General features: G+C 33.2%; 1 protein-coding gene across 1 annotated transcript; it reads left to right on the top strand.

Moving 5' to 3' along the window:
* Positions 1-23: 23 nt before the first annotated feature.
* Positions 24-21,986, top strand: LOC148280092 (protein SERAC1-like). Its single transcript, XM_088228937.1, has 13 exons — positions 24-291; positions 1,283-1,454; positions 1,936-2,071; positions 6,584-6,798; positions 8,810-9,080; positions 10,672-10,856; positions 12,922-13,036; positions 13,736-13,814; positions 15,264-15,362; positions 16,898-17,094; positions 19,430-19,570; positions 20,174-20,375; positions 21,776-21,986. Exons 1-13 carry the CDS (start codon positions 194-196, stop codon positions 21,984-21,986), a joined length of 2,121 nt encoding a protein of 706 aa, XP_088085063.1. The 5' UTR covers positions 24-193.
* Positions 21,987-22,209: the final 223 nt, after the last annotated feature.

Here is a 22,209-nt window from a genome sequence, read left to right as displayed (position 1 = left end):
AAAATCATTCGAGGCCATAGAACATATTTGTGACTCATGTTATGGTAAATTTTTCATTAATTTGAAATAGTGAAATACTAAATTCTGTGTTTGTGTTAAATGTTTCAGTAATTTTACTTTAAAAATAACAAAGTTTAATCTTGAAAACGAAATGAAATTTTGAGCTCGATCAATAAGCTTTTTCCAAACATCAATGATTATCGGAATCAAGAATGTAATTTGGAATATTCGCTTAAAAGGTTGGAGTTACGTCAAAAATTATGCAGGAATCGCTGCTGTTGTGAGTGTAGCGTAAGTGAAAAATATTATTTAATCTGACATAATGCTTTGTCTTTTAAACATCTAACCAATTTTTTTGTCTATAATGTTTATGTTTTCTTGAAAACTATAGAGTTTTTTATCCAAATAATATATTACACAACGTAGAAAAATCTGGCTTATTTCCCAGAATGAGTAGCTTTCATGTGTATTACCCACGTCATTTTCGTGTACTTATGTGTATTATTTTAGTTTATTAAAAACAGACTGCTATCGTAATTATGTGATGTTCTCAGTACCTACAGATGGTTTGCAACTTTTAAAAGTTGAGCAATTTATTCAAATACATTTTTTTTCTATAGAGTTCTCTAATACACCCACTCCGATACAAGCTCGAGTCAGATTAACTCTGATAGGTCATTAAAGGTAGTGACAATATTTGTGCCCAAGAATATGCTCTTAATATGTAAGATAAGACACATTGAATGCATTGCGGTATATAAACTCACATGAAACATCACCCCAAATATGAGATTTCTATGTCCCTAGATAATGTTCCACTCTTAGGAAAGCATATAAAACTGTTAGTGTAATGTTATTAACTAAACCCATTGATTTTCATCAATGGCTACACCTGACAATCAATAAAGCAAATAAATTTGTTCAGAAACCATTGTACAATTAGTTACAGAGCAACCGCTTTATATCAGGTATAGTTAAATACTGTCAAACTTGGTTATAACCATCATGAAAATAGCCAGATCTCGGATGTAATTAGGAAACATTAGTTGACATTTTAGTTTATGGTTTTCTCCATACATTCAGTAACTTTTATATATTTATTTTATTTGTTTAATTATTGACAACAGCGATCGTATTTTAAAAAAAAACCTGTCTCTGGTATAACGAGTAATGCTTAACAAGCAAGTTCAGGCGGTCCCATCTTCCTCGAAACAGCCAAATTCAACTGTATTAGTATTGTAAAATAACATTTATTTACAATAAGTAATGTTAATTGTTGTAGGTATGGGGGAGCGTGGTTAGGCATATATAAAACTCGAGATACTTTGAATTGTATAGTTGTCGGGAGAGCGTTGGATCGGGAACGCTCTGGCGCCCCCGAATATCTCTACTACAATGATCCTGCACATGAACAAACTCTACTGCAGCTCATACAAGCCAAAGGATGGAGTATTGTAAGTCAAAAACATTATACTCAACTTTGTTATTTGGGATTTTGCCACATAGAACCTATATTGCTTTTGAAACTAAATTAAACGTTCTATTTTGGTGAAGTGATCTGTGAACAAATCGACAAGCTTTTGAAAATAGAGACTTAGCAGGTTAATCCTTAAAAAAATAATATCATTGATAGGAAATTTTGGGTTCTTCTCATGTAACAATACACGATAACCAATGAGAAATATGCGCACTTCACCTAGTCAAATGTATACACGGTCAATCCTATTTAAAACATTCTAGTTTGTTAGTGAAAATTCTTTATGGAAGTTATCTGTACTGTTTTTGTATAAATACACTGAACTTTATAGTAAAGATACCAGTCTCAAAGATGTTGCAAAAGAGATGAAACTAATCACTGGTTATTCCGAATTGAAGTATCACTCATCTTTTAATTCTATAATAAAACAATCCCATGTAGATTTCTTTGTGCTTCAGTGGCCCTACGTGGGTAAATGGGCGCGTCGCTGGAGGAGAGCCGTGTGGCGTCGCCTGCTTCAGGTGGCTCGCTACGGCGACGCAGAGGAGCGCTCCCGAGCCCTGTCCCACCTAAAACATCTCGCCCATCTGAAAGGTCAGAATTCAATTAAAAACAGTAGCCCAAAAAAGTTGAAGTAAAAAAAATATTGAGCTTTTGACAAAATGGACAAAATAGATTGCAATAAGGAGTAAGAGCAACCCATTTTCTCTATTTTTCCCCTATGCGCCATCGGGTGCGGATAAAGGTATGATGATGTAAGCTTTTTTGTGAAGAGAATAAGAAAGTCTAGGCATTTACAGAGCTTATAATGAACCGGATTGTGGTCCCGTGGCTAATGTCGCGGACTCACGGATCAGAGATCCAAGATTCGCACCCCACTCTACCACAACTTGGGTCCCATTTTCTAATAGTGAGTTATTTACAACTCGTTGAAAATGGCTCCCCAAATGGAAATATTTGGGTAAATCATAAGAATGAAAAATTTTTTTTTTACAAATAACCTGTCATTGACTGTTTTTTGTGATCGCTTTAAACTCTGTTCATCATTCACCATTCTGCCTATGTTTAAGCATCCCAATTTTTGTTAAAAAGAGCTTAAAAGTACCTTCTTGAAAATGCTATTCAAATTTCATATTTCTTTGCCAAGATTTCCTCAGTCTCTTCATTCTTCTCAAAAATCTCCATCCCTATTGAAATATTTATCAATTTTGATAAACTTCCCGGTGATAAAATTCAGTACTTTTCTACAAAAACTTAGACAAATTCAAATTGTTGTTATTTTACTTTTGATTGTATCGCAACGTTAGACGGCAACGTTAGACGAGGACGACCAAGGAAGACGTGGCATGATCAGATAAACCAAAATCTTAAGTCTGGTCATGTCAAAAGCAGACAGAACCGAAGGGCATGTATGACAAGATGTATGAATGTGGAAGAGGCTAGGAGTGTATGCCAGGATAGACGTGTGTGGCGGTCCATTCTTTCTGCCTACCCCTACGGGGAAATGGCGTGATGGTAGTAGTAGTAGTAGTAGTAGTTGTATCAAACATAGTTAATCTATATGTTGGAATGAATGCATGATACAAATAACAAATATACTAAAAAAACTTACATATGTATTTTGAAGAATAAAAGGCATCTCAAAAGGCTATTGCTGGGTTTATACCCAGCAATAGCCAAAATGTTATACTTGACATCGTGCCATTCACAAACTGAATATGGCATCATAGTATGGAAAGCAGCAAACACGAAAGTACTTCATCCAGTGAATATTGCACATGGAACCGATTTAAAAGTCACTTTGTTTCACATCTTAAAAGATGCAACAAAGCATAATTTTATGCAAAAAAAATCGTAATGGTGCACAGACAGCGAAGTCACCTGTTTATAGGACCTAGAATCTTCAACAGATTGCCGCATAAGCTCAGGGAATCATAAAATGAAGAAATAGAAATAAAAAGATGGATCATGGACCTATCGGTTAGTGGAAGATTTCATTCATAATATAATGTGTTGATACCTTCTGATTCCACTGAAAAAAAAATAGTAATTCCTGCATCGATACAGGGATGCAGGTAATTCGAACATAAAATATTTAGTATTAATAAAATATATTGTACATGAATTGTTTTATATTGAGTTTACCAAGTTAGTGCTACAAATGTTGATTTTAGTCAATTTTACTCAACAAAGAAAAAAATTTACAATATGGTTTTATCAAGAAATATCTACAAATATTTTCATGATTGTTCACTTTAAGTTATCGAAATTTATTTGTACTGAATTGTTCATTCAGATAAATAAATCATTTAAAATAATAATCTTCTTGCTTAAAATGTATTTAGCAGATAAGATAAAGCTTTCCTTGTCATTGGATTTAATAAAAAAATATCGTTGAAAAAGTTTCTTGAATAATTTGTTCAAATTATGTATAATATATTATTATCCGTTAATTATTTCAATTTATCCATACGCTTTTTACGGACACTTTATTAAACATAATTTCCAAAAAAGATTACTGAAAGATCAATTATTGGTCAAAATTTGTACTAAAATATATCTAAAAGATGCGTATGCAACTTGATAAAAAAAATAGCTATGGATGCTCAAACATGTGCACCAAAAAGGTATAGAAAATATTGTCATTGTTTTTTAGTAGGTGAAATAATTATAGAAAATCTACATGAGAATCTATATGAGATTTATGTACTCGACATAAATTCCGATTTAAATTTCATTACTTCACCAAAAATCAACATATAGGAATTTACAGAAAATCACATACAAATGTTTCTATGTCAATAAACATGCACAAGTTTTATGAAACATGAATGTTGTGGTTGTTTTGTTTTTGTATATTTTATTTAGCTAGCAAAATATTTTTTCTTACGGCTAATTAATATGTTTAATCTATCAACCTCTATTATTTCAATATTTCGTCAAGTTTCTGACACAAGTTAGTAACTACTATTAGATTAATTATGAGATATTGCACTTTTATTATATTATACTAATTTCAAATCAATAATTTAAATAAAACACAAGTTACCAAATATTACAAAAATGTTTTCCCTCTCTGTTGCAATAAATTAAAATTAATTTTTGTATTTATAAAAAAAAAAACATTTTCATTTACTTTTTAAACAAAGATTATCTGATGCCATTTATAAAACATCTCTTTTGAAAAAAATTGTAGTTACCAGCTTGTGCCAGAAACCAACGATATTACAACAAACATTATTTTCTATTAATTCGGTAATCTTAAATCAATTAGCTTTTTAAATTTTATTTAAAATAATAAGTTACAATATTATTACAAAAAGAAATACGTAATAAAGCAAAATTATAGAAACAAAAAAAATATCGAAATACCACATTAAAAAAAGGCAACCTCTTGTGCATGCTGTGAGATAGTAATATTAATAATTTAAGTACAAAATACACATATATTTCAAAAAATAAATGGAGGTATCTAAAACATTTTTTTTATAAATAAGTTCATATACATATGCATGCAAATGCAAATGCGCACGCATGTATAATTATACACACACATACACGCACACTCACTCACATACACCCACATCATACTATAACATGGTGAAGAAAATTATAAAATATGATATTCAAGTTGCTCAACAAAACTCAGAGTAATAATGCCTAACCTAGAGAGGAGCCCAAATGTAGTAAAACCATTCTATGACTATTGGTATTAAGTTAGCTACAGTTTGCAGCAAAACAATGGGCCATACTCAATTAATTTGCATTGTAATTACTTTTAAATACATACCTGTGTATTTATCATTGCAGGGTTATTCCAATCTATTTTTCTATAATTCGCCTATATTTATTTTATAAAACTGAAAATACATGTTTGTGTTTATTTTTTTATTTATTTATTCATTTTACTCACAATATATTTATGTTATATTTATTGATACATAAATCCTAACTCCATTGAACCAAAGTCCTGTGTTGAGCTTGTTTGTTTGTCCGTCACATCTCCGAAATGGCGAGTCGTAGCGGCCTGAAATTTGGACACGTCATTTTAGATGCGATTTCAAGGTTAACGTTGCTATTTTTGAGTAAAATTTTAATCGACCTCTACTCGATAAAAACTCAAACTTTATATGGATGCCTAGTGCGTGCCCTGAAATATTGTCCATAATCAACTGTCAATATCAACAGTAAACATACTTTAATTTGCAAATTTATCCCCTAAATTGAGTAAAAATAGTATCTGAAGTAAATATGTTGATATAAGGAAAATTTTTAAGCAACATAATACACGTGTCGGGACTATAAATGCCAAAAATCAATATAAATCATGGTAAAATATTCAGAATCAATTACCTGTAAAAACTGACTCCTTTAACACCTTTGACGCTCCTACTGCTGCAACCAAACATACTGCAATTCACTATACTCGATTTTTATTTATTATAACATAAATATCTAAGTTATTTACAAACAAAGCAAAGCACAGCTACAAAAGCATCCGATCGAACCGTTATGTTTATGTTGTCAAATAAAATAAAATTGGTTGCTAGCCAACAAACCAACATCGCTAGCGTTCTATGAAACATAGTGTTAGGGCTTCTCTCTAGGTTACGCATTATTACTCTGAGCAACAAAACAAGTGAAAGAATAAAAATAAGAAAAATAGTAGTGTAAAAAAATATATTTAAAAAAAAAACATATTTTCTTCATTTTAAAATGTAAACTTAAATATGTCTTAAATGTTAAAAAGCAACATTTAATTAAGGAGGTTAATAGACAAAAGTCGACCGTCTCGAAACCGGTAGACATAGAAAAGTCGGTAAGTGGTTATGTACAAATATTTAATAAAATTTAATTTCTCGCATTATTTATTGAATCAGCATTATCTTTGTGGAATAAAATAAACACTTTGTTTTGAGACCAGTTGAATTTATTTTGAAACTCTACCACTACATTGTTTCGGAAAGCACAGATCTTTCCATCTACAGGTATATAGTTCATAATTACAGCTGTATATGGAAAGATCTGTGCCTTCCGAAAATATAGTGGTCTCAACAACGTGTCTAATTTAATATTTAAAAATATTTATTTTAATTATTTATGTAGATTGGGAGGTCAGATGGATATCCCAGCGTCTAGACGGGAGATCGGCGGTCGAGCTGGCTCGCATGGGCTCTGGGCCCCTCCTCCTGGGGTCGCCCCCCCTGCCCGAGCCCTTGCGCAGCGTGCCTCCACGCACTCCCCTGACCTTTCTTGTGCACCACCACCCGGAACACCGCTGCCTGGCCGACTACCTCCAGCGTCATGCTGACTCCCATCAGGTAAAAAGTTTTCACCAATCTTGTTTCACATCCATAATATCTGCGTTCAGACCAATGTTAGAGCTCGTGATGGGGGAACGACCCCAGGGCCGCGATTATAATGGGAAGTTAAAGACGTCATACCTTCACCACGACGTTATAGTTGAAGATAAATTCTCTCAAGCAATTACGAAGATACACTACCGACCCCCCACCATCAAATTTTGTGTAGGTACATCGATATGTAACAAGGGGAAGCTTACATCACAGTACACATATCTACGCACTAAAGTGACATAGCTTCATTTTTACATCATAGTTGATAATAAATTCTCCCGGGCAATTACGAAGGTAATCTAATAAAGTAAGTCTACCAATACCACCCTCGAGTTTTGATGCAAGTACATCGGTTTGTACCGAAGGGTTTAGTACTCCTCGATACACATATCTACGCATTAAAAGTGACAAAAAATTTGTTCCACCGAGCAATTTTTCCTTAAATTATGATTTATTTCAATTTTTATTCATTCTGAGGTTGGCACTTTTTTTCTTAAAAGCCCATTAAAAATATGAGAGTATAAAGTAAATTTTGAAGTCAAATTGAATTCTGACATAACTGTCAGTTTTGAAAACAAACGCCTAGATGCACAGATAATGTGGCTAGATTCTGCCCTATTAACATATAAGAGCATCTAGGCATAAAATGTTGCCACTATAAAAAAATTCCATCTGTTTTACTATCTTCCTGGGTGTATGTATTGAGACAATAAAGGAGCCGGCTTTGTAATTGCTTGGTAGATAAATACAGACGATCGTTAATCATACCGTCTTGGTAATTGCCAAAAATCATGTTCAAGCGAGCATTTTTTGCTTGAACTGGGATTTATTGAAGTTTATAAACGCTTTGAAGTGGGCACTTTTTCTCACAGGAGCCTATTTAAAATATAAATAAGAACTATTTTGAATGTTAATGAAGTAAGGAACGCGGACTCAATTTTCGGGGTCATTCGGGGATAGAAATAGTACCGAAGTCTAGTGGTCAAGGCCTCCAAATCTGTATAAATAATTTTGCCAAAAACTTGCAAATGAACATTTAAAAAAAATATTTATTTCCTGGAATTAGTTAATATTACACATGTATGTTACTTATATTTACAATTATTTTGATTACTATCTACTGATTTTTACAGTACTACATTATTACAGGAAACATAACACTTTTTTTTAAAGCCAATAAGTTTTCCTTCATTCTTCATACTTTCAGGCATCTCATCATGCAGTTTTAACCCTTTATACATTAAGCTATTTTGTGTTTTTGTTTGAGAGTTATGTTAGAGCAGGGTTAAATGGTGTCGATCATCACAATAATGAATTGATTGTTTTAATCCAATTAAAATATTTACGCAAAACATATATTTTGGTCCCACTCTTCAATTGCAGAACTAGATATTGACATCTTTATATGATTCTTATAAGCCCCACTTTTCCCAGGAAACACATAAGTATTTCGTTTTGGTGGTAAAAAGAACTGAGGCACACTATTTTATAAATATTTGTCTTTAGGAAATATTAATTAGCGAACATACTACGAATCTTATGAAAACATTATGAAATGGTTTGTTAAATAAATACTAGGTATATTTTTATCACATAGGAGATGATTTATCTAACTTTACTAAATTCCTTAAAATAACTTTAAAAATTGAAAGTGTTTTCATGCGTTGCCTAGTACGCGAAATAATTTAGCCAGATGAATCTCACCCACATTAATAAAGGTTTCAGGTCTTTTACTTCCCAAAAGTCAACAGGTGAAAGAGTTGAGAATATGTGAATGTTCAAGCATAGGGAGAATGGTGAAAGTTACGCAGTTTGTAATGTGGGCATTTAAACTAGCCAACGACAGGTCATATGACTAGACTTCCGTATTCCCTTCTCCCTTTCTGTTTTAGATAAATTCCGAGTTAATTCAGACTCAAATATTGTATCTGTCTACAGAATCTTAGTAAAATATTGTTGATAAATTTGTTTTAAGGATGTCCAGCATCTCATTGACACTGACGACGGCGGTGGGCGACTACACGCTGCCCCGGACTCTGAGGAGGAGCTCCAAGAGGCCCTGGGAGCAGCCCTGCACCATATGTCGGGCTGCGGAGACGGGGCCCTTGACTTTGCTACGGCGGGCGGCCTGTCCCTCATAAGGAGAGCCGCCAACGCACCTTCCAAAGAGCTCCATTTGATTGCTGCCCGACTGCTGCTTTGTTTAGCACCTCATACTGAGCTCTTACCTTTGCTGCATAGGGCAGGTCCTTTCATTATTCTCTATTATTTTATTGATTTTAGTTTCAAAATCATACAAAAAATTGCATACAAAACAGTAGTATTTTGGGTTGAGAAAACTTTGATGTAAACTAGTAAAATTCAATTAAAAAAATACATACTTATGTACTTATAGGTATATGTATCTTAATGAAATACCCAGCATTCTCCTTTCCATAACCCTTTGTGTCACTGATGATAAATTATCAGTAACACAAAGGGCTGTGGAAAAGAAAATGCTGGATATTTATTTCATTAAGAGACAGAAAAACTAATACATAGATAAGAAAGACCCAAGGTCGGCAGGGTCAAGGGGGTGCAAATGAAAACTTCCTTGACGTCCTTCGTAGTGCAAATAAATCATTGATCATAGGTTGTTCAATCCTCGCCTTGGGCTAAGAAAAATAGTTTTTTCTCGATTGTCTTTTTTAGGCTTATGTCAACTGCATAACCAGATTTTGTGTGCATTTCTATTTTAAATTTTCTGTTAACCACTTTGTTTTTAACTTAAGACACCTGAATTATAATTAAACATGGCATAGGACGGCCTGCTGTCTTGATTTCTGCTATTTTTTGCAAAATCATTAGGATTTTGTTTCATATATTCAACTGTGAGTGCAGTAATGATATTTTTATTTTACATAAACCCGCTAACATCAATCTGAGAAAACATAACTCATCCAAAATCCGAACATTAAAAATCACTCCAAGATGTAGAGAATTCACATCTTCCTTAATCTTCTAATCTTTATATCATATTATATGTATTGCAAAACGGGATGAGTGACATTTCGTGATTTGCATAGGAATACGTCACTTATAAACGAGGCAATAAACGTTTGGTACAATTTTTTATCTTTCAAGAAGATTCGGCAAGTGGTGCATTGCTCCAGATAATCTAAACTTTTCATACAAGTATCACGGGTTGGGTCGGTGTAGGGGGGAGGTTGCGAGTTGCGCGGGTATTACTTGATATTATTGTATGAGATAAAGATAAGGTGATAAACAATCGAGTGCAATTTTTTTTATTAGATTAATTATTTCCGAAATTATTGGGAGTACATTGCACTCCTTGATTTGCCTATAGTAAAAGCAATAACAACAGCAATATTGGCGGCCTCCGCAGTGTAATGGTTAAGACACTTGACTCACACGCGGAAGGTTCCGGGTTCGATTCCCGGTGTAAATAAATGTGATTTTTCTCAAGCCTAAATGTTCTGTTTTGTAATTCACCACTGTAATTGGGCCTCCTGGCCTGTTGTGGTGCAAAAAAAATATTTATTTTTTATGACACACATTATATTTTGACAATTTACATATACCTAAAATAATATTTTTAACAAATTAATTTATGTATTGTTTAGTGTTATAGAGAATTATTTTTTAAAACTGAAATTGTAAATCCACTTCATTTTAACTAAATCAGCATAATGCTGTTTTGGTTATGTTAACTCTGCTCAAAACTAACTTGTGTTTATGTATTTGTAAATTTCAAAACTGACTGAAATGCAGATTCTCCATTTCAAATTTATTTCAATTGTGATGATTATTGTAATGTCTCAGTGTGTATCTTTGCAGGTTTGATAAAGTTCCTATCTATCTGGTTAGAGAGTACGGACGTAGAATTAAGTTGCTTGGCCGGGGGCGCCTTGGCAGGGCTGGCTGGGGACGCCCTGTACGGCCCCACTGTCCAGCTACTGTACCCCACGCACCACACCCACACTCTGCCCAAGTTGGATGTGATCACCGTTCACGGATTATTAAGGTAGCCACAAATTAATCTACTTAATATATATTATTTTATCAAATTTATATTTAAAGCACTAACTCTGTGGCTATTTATTATATAATTAAAATAAAGACACTTTGTTTTTAGCCACTTATTATTTATTTGATTACCAAAAGGTTTCCGAGGTATAATTTAGAGAAAAAAAAATATGCCTTGATGTTGTTCTGAAACCAGTCAATTATTTTAATTTCAATTATATTCTGTTCATTTTCACTGGCCCCTCTAAGGACAAGCATTTTGCTTCATTGAAGGTAGAATTTTTATGCAAAAGTGTATCCATAATATATTATGTTCCTGTATATTTTGATAGATTAGAAGCCACTTTTGGAATTTCTGGGCTCACTAAGGCATGGATCCAATCTTATCTCTCGGAGCGAACGCAAGTTCAAGTTGCGGGTAAAAAGTCTTCATTTACCCTTATTAAATCTGGCGTCCCACAATGTTCCGTGCTTAGTCCGATGCTCTTCACACTGTTCATTAATGATGTGTCCAAAATTATTCACTCATTCGGAATACTTTCTCACTGTTATGCGGATGACCAACAAATCTATTTTTACTGCTCTCCTCAAGATATAAACAATTTTAAAAATCGCGTGTATCAATGCATCCAAACCGTCAACAAATATATGTCATCAAACAGACTCAAACTCAATCCATCTTAAACTGAGCTTCTATTGACAGCGACAAAAAAGCGACAACACCTTTTAGACCGATCTCCAATTTCAATCACAGGTTGTGATCTTACCCCTAGTATAAATGTTAAACTACTGGGTGTTTATTTAGATTCAGATCTTTCTCTTTATTCTCAGGTCATTAAAACGGTAAGTGCTGGTTTCTTCCATCTCCGACAGATCAAATCCATGCGGAGAAATATTCCTATAGATGCGACTAAAGCTCTTGTAAATGCTTATGTCGTTTCGCGTCTAGATTACTGTAATGGAATATACGCAAATCTCCCAAAATATCAAACGAATAAACTTCAATCTGTTTTCAATGCAGCAGCACGGCTTATTACAGGAGTAAAAAATACTCTCACATCTCACAACATCTTCAAGATTTGCACTGGTTCAAAAGCCCAGAGAGAATAAAATACAAGCTTTGCTGGACAGTATTCAAATCCCTTCATAAAATGGTTCCAAAATGCCTATCGGACCTTTGTATTAGGGAAAATACATGCCAAAGAAAATCTACTCTCAGGTCAGCATTTGATTCAGAAAGAGGAAAACTTGTCAAAATCCGGCACTCCTTAAACACTAGATTTGGAGATCGTGCTTTTGCCGTTGCCGGCCAAACTTACGAATCATCGACAGTCCCAGTCAGTTCAGATCCCAACTAAAATCCCACTTCTTTAGACTATCATACCCTCAATTTTAAATCTGAAAATATAATATATCACTTTAGTTTAGTTAGAATGTAAGTTTAGGTATACAATTGTAAAGCGCCCTTGAGGTGACTTTTCACAAAAATAAATGAGCCAAATATTATTATTATAATGTAAATGTTTTTTTTTTTTGTGAAATAAATTTTGTGCACAAATGAATGTTTAAATAATTATAATAATATAAAATGCAGTCTCACCGAGAAATGTCAGTAGAAAAACTTAGTATTTTAAATGTTTATTTTTACAGAACTTTATTTAGAATTCATCTTACTTTAAGTATTTTTTTAACAGGTTTTATTATTAAATAATGAAAAAGTTTTCATGTTTTTATTAGTACTTTCTTCTTGAAAAATGGAAAATAAAACCTTATTTTTCCTGCCTTCTATTATAGTTTACCACAGTTATTCAGAATACCGTTCAATAGTTTTGTTTTTAACTTTATTTCGTTTTTTATAGGTGCAAATACACAAAAACATGAAGTTTTACAAGTTATGTACTTATATACTTTAATTAATATTGTTTTTATCGTACTTTTCTACATTCTATTAATTAAGAATGAGGTAGACATGACAATGATAGTACATATATGGTTAGTAATCAACATTTGGATACGCAAGTATTATAAAAATAAATTAAAGAATATTTGATGTATTTTTCAGGTGAACCCTTTGTAACGTGGAGGCAGAGAGATATAGAAGAAGGAGAATATCCTGTTCGTTCTAGTGATGTAAAATGTGAAAGTGAAGAAGATGATGACCTAGTCAAGTATTATGGTATTTGTTCATCATTAAGACAAAAATTAAAAATTACTAAATTGCGTATGTCACAACACTATTACTTCGGTAATTGCTTTAGCTGCACCCTTCGTCTGGAAATTAAGTTGGCTTATGTATAAATCATTAGTTTGACCATACGGCATCTAAGCTCTCCTGTGCAAGATCACATGTACTTTCGATGTGAGCATGAAAAGTCAATCTGCTTTCATCAATGACCCCAAGATCCTTAATTGTCAAAACACGCATCAGTTGGCAGTCATCCATTGTGTATCTATGATATACAGTACACAACAAGCAGTCGACTGGGTTTTCTATCTTGAGCAATAATTTCATGTCATCAATATATAAAAGTAATGGCGAGAAATTGATGACCTTCGGGATATCATTTATGAAGATGTTACCATCTTCTTTACAGAAGAGTGGACTCGGCAACTCGACAACTCCGGAATAAGTCCGGAAATACTCCGAAGTTGTGGTCCCGTGGGTAGTGTCGTGGACTCCGGATCGGAAGATCCGAGGTTCGAACCACACTTTACCACAACTTGTTTCCAATTTTCTAACGTGGTTATTTACGACTAAAAGGAAATGATCTCTAAAATTGGAGTAAATTATAAGAATGCAATTTTTTTTTTTATAATTTAAATTTTATGATGCGCCTTTGACATGTGATTTAATCATATATTTTAACATTTTCAGATGATGAGTATGAATTTGTATTGCGTGACTTGCCAGAATCAGCTGTTCGAGCTCCCGATAATGCTTTCCTTAGTCACAGGTAACATTATTTTTCCTCTCTATTTTTTTAAGCACAACCTCAGTACGAATTCTTTTTATGTACAAAATATTATCAAGTAAATATTTGAAATTTTCACATAGAGAAAGTTGAAAGTTACACAACCATTTTTTGTTAGAAAATGTAATGAATACTGATTTTTTAATGGAATACACCATTAGCTTAAGAGTTCTTTATTTGTCATCACAGTTTTGTCTTATAAGAATAATTATTATAAAAATACAAAATAATTTCGGACAGAGTTATGTTTAATAATACTCTACTGTATATTATTATTATTATTATGAATCTTAGAATAGGGCACATAAACATATTCTTATATGTGCTCTAATAATAACATTGTAAATTAACCTTAGAACCGGATTGTGGTCCCACGTGTCACGGACTCACGGATCAGAGGCCCGAGGTTTGCATCCCGCTCTACCACAACTTCGTTCCCATTTTCTAATAGTGAGTTACATATTTACAACTCGTTGAAAATGGCCCCCAAAATTGAAATATTTATGTACATCACCCAAATATTTCAATATATTTTTATATAAATGGCGCATGACCATATTTTTTTAATTTATTTATTAGTTATAAACAGTTATTACACGTTTTATGAGACAACAACCTTTGTCCCAACTCCATAGGACTAAAGAAAAGTTCTGTCTTGAGTTGGGGCGAGTAATTAGTTAACACAGACATATTTTTATTTATTTAAGAAGGTAAACATGAACAGAAAAATATGAAAGGGAAAATAATGAAACCCACTAAACCACGAAACCGGCTTGTCAGCAGGTTTCTTATTTTTCCTTTATAAAGAAAAAAGTTAGAGAAATTATATAAATTTAAAAAGTAATATAAACATTATTAAAATTTATTTACAAAAATTTTAATAGATGACTGTTAACATAAAATAATAATTAATATAAAGCCTTGTTACATATTAGCGATTTAATTTTTTTTTCTTAAAAGTTTTGTCAACATTTTCTTTTAAGATCTGCTTAGGAATCTTATTGAAAATTCTAGTAATTGTATAATGAAGTGTTTCTTGGCCATACTTGTTAACAAAAAGAGTATAATATCACCACAAATATAAGATAAATATATATATACAAGATAAAAAACAAATTTGAAAGCAGGTTCTGAAATTTCTGCTTAATTAATATTTCGTCGAAAGATAGTGGATCAATTAAAAAATATCCTATATATACAGCTGCAACCCCATGTAAATTTAAGAATTGCATTATTTTGCAGCCATTGGCTTTATGCATTCAAACGGAAAAAAAAGGCTTAGAAAATCGTCCAATCACAGATTGGTTGCATCATAGAAATTTGATACATTGGTCGCCTGTAATCTATGAACAAGCGGGGTGCGTTCTAACCCGTTATAATATCAATGCTATAACTTACTACCTGACTTTTTTTTCCTCATTTTTTTTACAGAGGCAAGCGGGGCTTGGACAAACAGGAGCAGCGAGAGTTGTGTGAACGCTCCCGATGTTGGCCTCGTGACTGGCTACCCCGAGACTGCCCCAATATACGGTAAGGATATTTTAGCAATTAAATGCTCTACTGTAAATTCTTTATTTAATATTACAATTTAAAAAATTACTTCCTACTCCTATTCTACCTAATTGTTCCTCGAGAATTGCATTGTTACACGAAAAAAAATTATCACTCTTTTATGTACTTATAAAATAAGTTTTTAAATAATGTTTTTTTTTGTTGAGCATTTGAATAATGAATTCATTCCTTGTAAAATTGGAGTGATTTAATAATAGGTGCATTTTGATTGGAAAGCATTAATTGGCTATAAATACCAATTATTATTTAATGAAGTTACAGTAAATTCTGTATTGGTCTTTATTAATTTGGTATCATCCACAATATTTCGAGTTCGTCCAAATTTTTGTAGACAAGGGCTGGATTTAACTCCTTGGGGACCTGTTAATATTAACATATTACAACAGAGATGAAGAACATTTTAGAGAAGGTAATATAGAAGTCTAGGCATCGACAGGGCTTATGACCTGTCATTGGCTGGTTTAAGTGGCCACTTTACACAATGTAACATTCACCATTCTGCCCATATTTGAACATCTACATCCCTTCAATTCTGCTATGTTGTAGCAATTTCTCCATTGGTCGAATTTCATCCAACATGAAGTTGCACCAGTTCTTCTATTGGTTTATTTTTAATTTTCTGCATTCCAACAATCATGTTTTTATGCGCCAACATTTATTTCCTAAAAACTTTAATAGATCTAATCAAAGAATAAAAAGTGTATTAGAAATTTCGTATTGTAAATCAAACCCATGGTTCCAAAACTGTTCAATGCATTATTTAAGGATGGTAATTATATGATTGAAATAATTTTTTTGAAGTTGTTTAAATTTTTATTTTTTTTACTTTGTATATAAAAAGCATATTCAAATAGCTTCCTTTTTTAATACATAGCATGTGCTTATTTTTTTCATTTTTATTAGCAAACATTTGTGTTTTGATATTAGAACAATTTTTATGTTTTTTTTTCATTTAGCATGTTTAATAAGTTACAATTTTTTTACAAAAGAAATACATGAAAAAAAGTAAAGTACACATAAAGAAAATGAAATAAATACCATATCAAAAAAGAGAAAACCTCGTATGCTTGATGTAGGATTAAAATATTGATTACTAAAGTACAATACATATATTTTTTTTTTTTTTCATAAAATGTTTTTTTTTTATGTATAGGCACCTTCACACAGGCCATGCCTTTGTGGGATTTTTCTTGATGAATATGTTGTATTTCTAATATTTATTGTAAAAAATGCATAGTTTATTTATTTATTAACGAACATTATCCATTTATACAATTTATAGGGTTTAAATATTACAATAAAAGAATAGTTAAAAAAAGAAAAAAAGCATGTTTGTCAATGCTTCATCAAGAATTCATCATTCAATCAATGCAATAAGGGACATCAAGACAAAATCGAGACTATTTATTTAGTGCTTGTTAAATTAATCTAAAATTTCAAACATACAATTTTTGTTAGAATGATTAATATGTAAATTATGCTAAACATATCAGGGTCCTGGGCATAAGCTACGACACGGTGATGACAGAGTGGGGCGTGGGGGACTGCGGGCTGGACAGCAGTCCGGGCCTGGAGCCCCGCGCACGCATACTGTCGGCCGCCCTGCGCAGGGCGGGAGTGGGCCAGCGCCCCACTCTGTGGGCTGCACACTCTATGGGCGGACTTCTAGTCAAACAGATGCTCGTCCACTGTCAGTATACATTTCTTTTATAGTTTTTTTTTTGCTTTTCATATTTTTATTTCTATTACCTAATTAGTATTATGAGATATATCCAGAGTGTTTTTCAGTACATTTAAAGAAAAAAAAACTATTGTATAAAAATCATTTGACTTTAATTCTTTCATCCCGGGTGTTCATTTAAATATACTATGAATTTAAAAAAAATTTTACTCATACCTACCGAAATTCAAAAGCTGCAATTTTTTTTTAAATATTGGAACCCCTAGGTACGTCTCTATATTTTTTTGTATATGTCGGTTATCAGCATTATACAGTAAAGTTCGTTTTTAACTTTAACAGCTGGCTTTTGGCTGGTTTGTTTGTTTTGGAACAAATTCTTGTCCTCCTTATAAATGATATGTAAGGCAAGTTTTAAACATATTTCAGTAATTTTTTTAGTTAACATATACAGGGGTTATTTAAACCCTGTCACATCCGAAACCACGATGATCAGTATGAGCAAGAAGACGCATTGGCACATTAAAATATTTTTTTAGAACGACTAAAATCTAAAAAAAATAAATTTAGAAAAAACGAATGGTTGCTTACTTCTGTAGGGGAGAAACGAGGAGGGAGAAGGGGGTGTCTGATACACCGTCAACCGCACGGCCGCACCCCCTCGCTTCTCCCCTGCAGAAGTAAGAAACAATTTGTTTTTTTTAATATTTAATTTTTTTTAAATTTCTCCATTCTAAATATTTTTTTTAATATGTTTATATGTCTTCTTGCCTATACTAGTCATCGTGGTCTCAGATGTGACAGAATTTAAAGAACATCCTGTATTTTAAAATAAAAAAAATATCAAAAAATTTCTAATAAATAAATTAATAGAATATACAGAGTGCTCATTAAACCCTGTCACATCCGAAACCACGATGATCAGTATGACCAAGAAGACATATACATAAAATATTTTTTTAGAACAAATTAAATTTAAAAAAATATATATAAACAAAAGCGAATAGTTGCTTACTTCTGCAGGGGAGAAACGAGAAGGGGGGAGGGGGAGTCTGATACTGCGCCGCGCTACCCTCACTTCTCCCGTGCAGAAGTAAGCAACCATTTGTTTTTTTAAATATTTTATTTTAAAAATTTTCTTTGTTCTAAACATTTTTTGAAATATGCTAATATGTCTTCTTGCCCATACTGATCATCGTGGATTCGAATGTGACAGGGTTTAAAGAACGCCCTGTATATTTTATCCACAGAAATTATCAGGTCTGAAAGGGTTAAAGTGTTTTCCTCCAGAACTCCCACCATTTTGTCAGCACTTGTCATAATGCGACTCAAGGTTTTGTATTACCTCTTTATAAAAAGTTGCCGTTTGCGATGTAGTTTTTGGCGAGAACAAATTTTTAAAAATCCAGTTTTTCATGGAAAATTTCATAATGGAGTAATCTTGAATTTTGTGGAAATTCCATAAAAACAGCTGAAATTGTAAACTTTCGGTTTTCTTTCATTTTTGCTTCAACTGCACGAGCCAGTTCATCACTAATCACAGATGGACGCCCACTCTGTTTATCGTTGTGCACATTATCACGACTATCATTGAACTGTCTCACCCATCTCCTTATCTGTATCAACAACATGTTTAGGAAGAATAAAGTCTTTAGATCAATAAATTACGATGCAGAAAGCCCCGATGTAAATCACAGTTGAAATTTTGTGGTGCCATACTAAAAAAAGTGATACCATATAAATATTCCCAATATTTAGGGAAAGAATCGCTGTATGCATTTGAGTACCCACATTAAATTATTCAAAAATGTTTTTTTTTTAATTCAATCAAAGTTAACACATTATAGTATTGCTTGAAAAAATACAAAATATTTTTAACTAAATCATTGGTAAATATGAATAATCCCCAATTATGAGAGTCCTTACAATTTTTCTGCATTACATTTTGTGTAGTCTAGTACAATAATTATATTTTTATGTAATTTCATTTTTCCATATATTTTTAATTTCCTCACTTAAGAGTTCTCAGTTTTTTACTTTTTTTGTTGCCCCCTTGAAAAACGTAAAACATGGGTTTTACTGTAAGTCTAAAACCTGGCCGAAGGTTCCTTGCCCGCGTGCGTGTCGGCAACATTATCATTCAATCACTTATCATCTTATATCTGCACCCAATGGTGCATAGGACACTGCATCGGTAAATTAAATACAGTCTATCTTGAAAGGTCGATGTAACGTAGACAGAATGGGGAATGGTACACACTGATCAGTTAAACAGATTGTGAGCCTTGTAATGCTTAGATTTCTCTAAAATGTCCTCCATCATAGATCTATATGTCAATGTCTTTAGCTCTCCAGTCAGAAGATCCGAATGAAAGAATGCTGGCAGCCAACACATGGGGAGTTGTGTTCTACTCTACACCGCATCACGGCACTAGGGCTGCACACGCTCTACTGTGGCCCTCCAGAGAAGTTCAGGACCTTAGGGAAGGTTGGTATTCTTATCATATTTATTCTTTATCTCATAGTTCTTTTCTGTTTCCAGGCGACATTGTATGTGTAACATCATCATTATCATCTCTGTATCCGTTGTGTAGTGGTTGCGCCTTCGCCTGCCATTCTTGAGGTCCTGGGTTCCTACCAGGGTGGATGTAAAATATTGATTTTAAAAGTTGTTTAAACTGCAATATTTCATTGCTCCTAGACTGGTACCTGAAGCGTAAGACTTATCACCCCACTTTTATGTAACAGGTGATCGATATACACTGCATTTAGTGTAGCAATGCAGTGCCTTATACACCATCCGGTGTGGATATGGGATGGGTATGATGATGAAAAAAAAAAATTTGTCAGTAACTAAACTGATTCGATTTGATAAAATGACTAATTTATTTTATTTATTTACTATGGTCCACAAACCATAAACAATACATAAGACATTGATATAATTACAATTTGTCATGTTTAGATATTGTTCATCAATTATATGTGAACAGAACGTGCACAAATAAGAAAATAAAAGAAAGATTTAATTTTTTTTTAATGAACGAGCTTAATTTGAATGTTTTTACGCTTTATTGTTTTGTCAATTCAGATAGCAGTGCTCTGAAGCGACTGCACGCCGTGTGGCTTACAGGGAAGTGGCGTTGCGTGTGCCTGGCCGAGGGTCGCCCCACCCGCCTCCTCCCCGGCCTGCCCCGCATGCTCCTTGTGCCCCCGTCCTCAGCCGACGCGGGGGTGGGCCCGTGCTACACGCTGCCCCTCAACCATCTGGACATTTGCAAACCTGCCACCAGGTTAAACTCCACGACTACATATTTGTGGCTCCATAAGATGCACTTTTTTACTCTGAAAATTCAATCAAATATTGGGGTGTGTCTTATGGTCCGATGTGACTTATCGTCCGCAAAATATAGTAGCTATGTTATCCAATAATACGTTCGTATTATTACATGATACGCGATTAGAATAACAAACATGGGATATATTTTCACTAAATTTACAAATGGCAAGAATCATTTTACAATCAAGGGTTTTAGAGATTAAACTTCACATGTTACTTCGGAGGCTGTTGGCAAGGGAGAATGATCTTTCTTGCGTTCTTCTTTTATCATGTTTTTACAACACCCTCTGTTTTGGGTCTTGCGTATTGTGCGATTTTCATACATGGCACAACGTCAATTAAAAAAAATATTTATTTATTTATAAACTTGGTAAAAAAAGACATGCATTTAATTAAAACTACATACAATGCCTGTAAAATTACTTTAATGTAATGTTGAGATTTACGACATTCGTCGTTTTAGGTACAAGCCACAATTAGTCTAATTTAATCGTACTGTTGACTTTTTTTTATATCAAAGATATTTTTATTCAATTTTAAAAGTATCAATTAAATTAAAAAGAAATTAACAGTGATGTATTTGTGAAATTAATAGTACGTCGGGTAGAGTGCGTACGAATGTTAAATAGCCCTATGTTAATGTGTTAGGGATGGAACATTTTTCAAATTAATTATTTTAGTGTGCCTACTAACACAAACGAAATTTGTATGTTTACTTGGTTCACTAACAGGCACTAACGCATTAACCTAGTGTTATTAAACATTTGAACGCGCTTTACGTGCCTTATTGGTACAGTAAACCCTTCGAACGTACTAAGCCGCCTTATATAAATTCTTTAAATATCTCGTTTGCTACACCTTACAAAAATGCTTAAAGAATTTTGGAATAATCTTGGTTTATTACAAGGAAAAGTTGAAGAAAAACGCAGTGTAGGAAGACATATCTCCTGGCTTTAAAACTCCAAAGAGTGTTTCCACTGTAGCTCCCAATTCATATTCAAAGTGGCTGTGCACAAAAGAAAATAAGTATGATATTATTAACTTTAAGAAGATTCAGGGTTTTACAAAAATATTAAACTGGTGTGTTTGTAATAACGGCTTATTTTTAAAATGTGAAGATATGAGCTGCAGGTCTTATTAAAACCTAAAGAGCGTCACACGGGACAGACCAGAGTGGGAGAGGAAATGCAAAGCTTTGCTGCCAACCAATCTATCTTAGAGGATTGAAACCAGAGACAGAAAAAATCAAGTCCAAAGTCCTTACTACATATTAAATAACAGAAATCTCTGGTAATTTACGCAAAGATGATTTTTAAAATGGTTATAAATTTAATCTTTCTGGTTAAATTCTAGACATTCTTTCATCTACCGCCAAGTGGTGGAAATGGTGCGGCACGCTTCTGGACAGCGCTGCAGCCTGCAGGGCTGCTCGGAGTGCCTCGCCTTCGGACAGGAGGAAGGAAACTTCCTCACCACTATCTACAAGAAACTCTTGGATCGGGGCATTCCGTGGGTAGCCAGCCTCGGCAACCACAAACCTAGTACAGAGAATGACAAACACTAGGTAATTTTTTATATATTTTTTTATTTATTCATATAAAGATACATATTACAAAAAAAAACATATCTTACTCTATGAGGCCAAGAGCCCTGTGTTGAGTTGAGATACAACATAATGAAAAGTGAAAGCATGCATATTATTAAAGAATACTAAAAATAAAAATTATAACATAATCTTAATGACTCTCGAGGGGGTGAAATCCAGTCTTTTGTCTACAAACATTTGG

The sequence above is a fragment of the Micrasema longulum genome, unplaced genomic scaffold (assembly GCF_059751315.1).
Source record: "Micrasema longulum isolate JH-2025_06_02 unplaced genomic scaffold, ASM5975131v1 h1tg000616l, whole genome shotgun sequence".
Taxonomy (NCBI): domain Eukaryota; kingdom Metazoa; phylum Arthropoda; class Insecta; order Trichoptera; family Brachycentridae; genus Micrasema; species Micrasema longulum.
The sequence above is the reverse complement of the archived record's forward strand: the minus strand, read 5'-3'. Positions and strand labels throughout refer to the sequence as shown.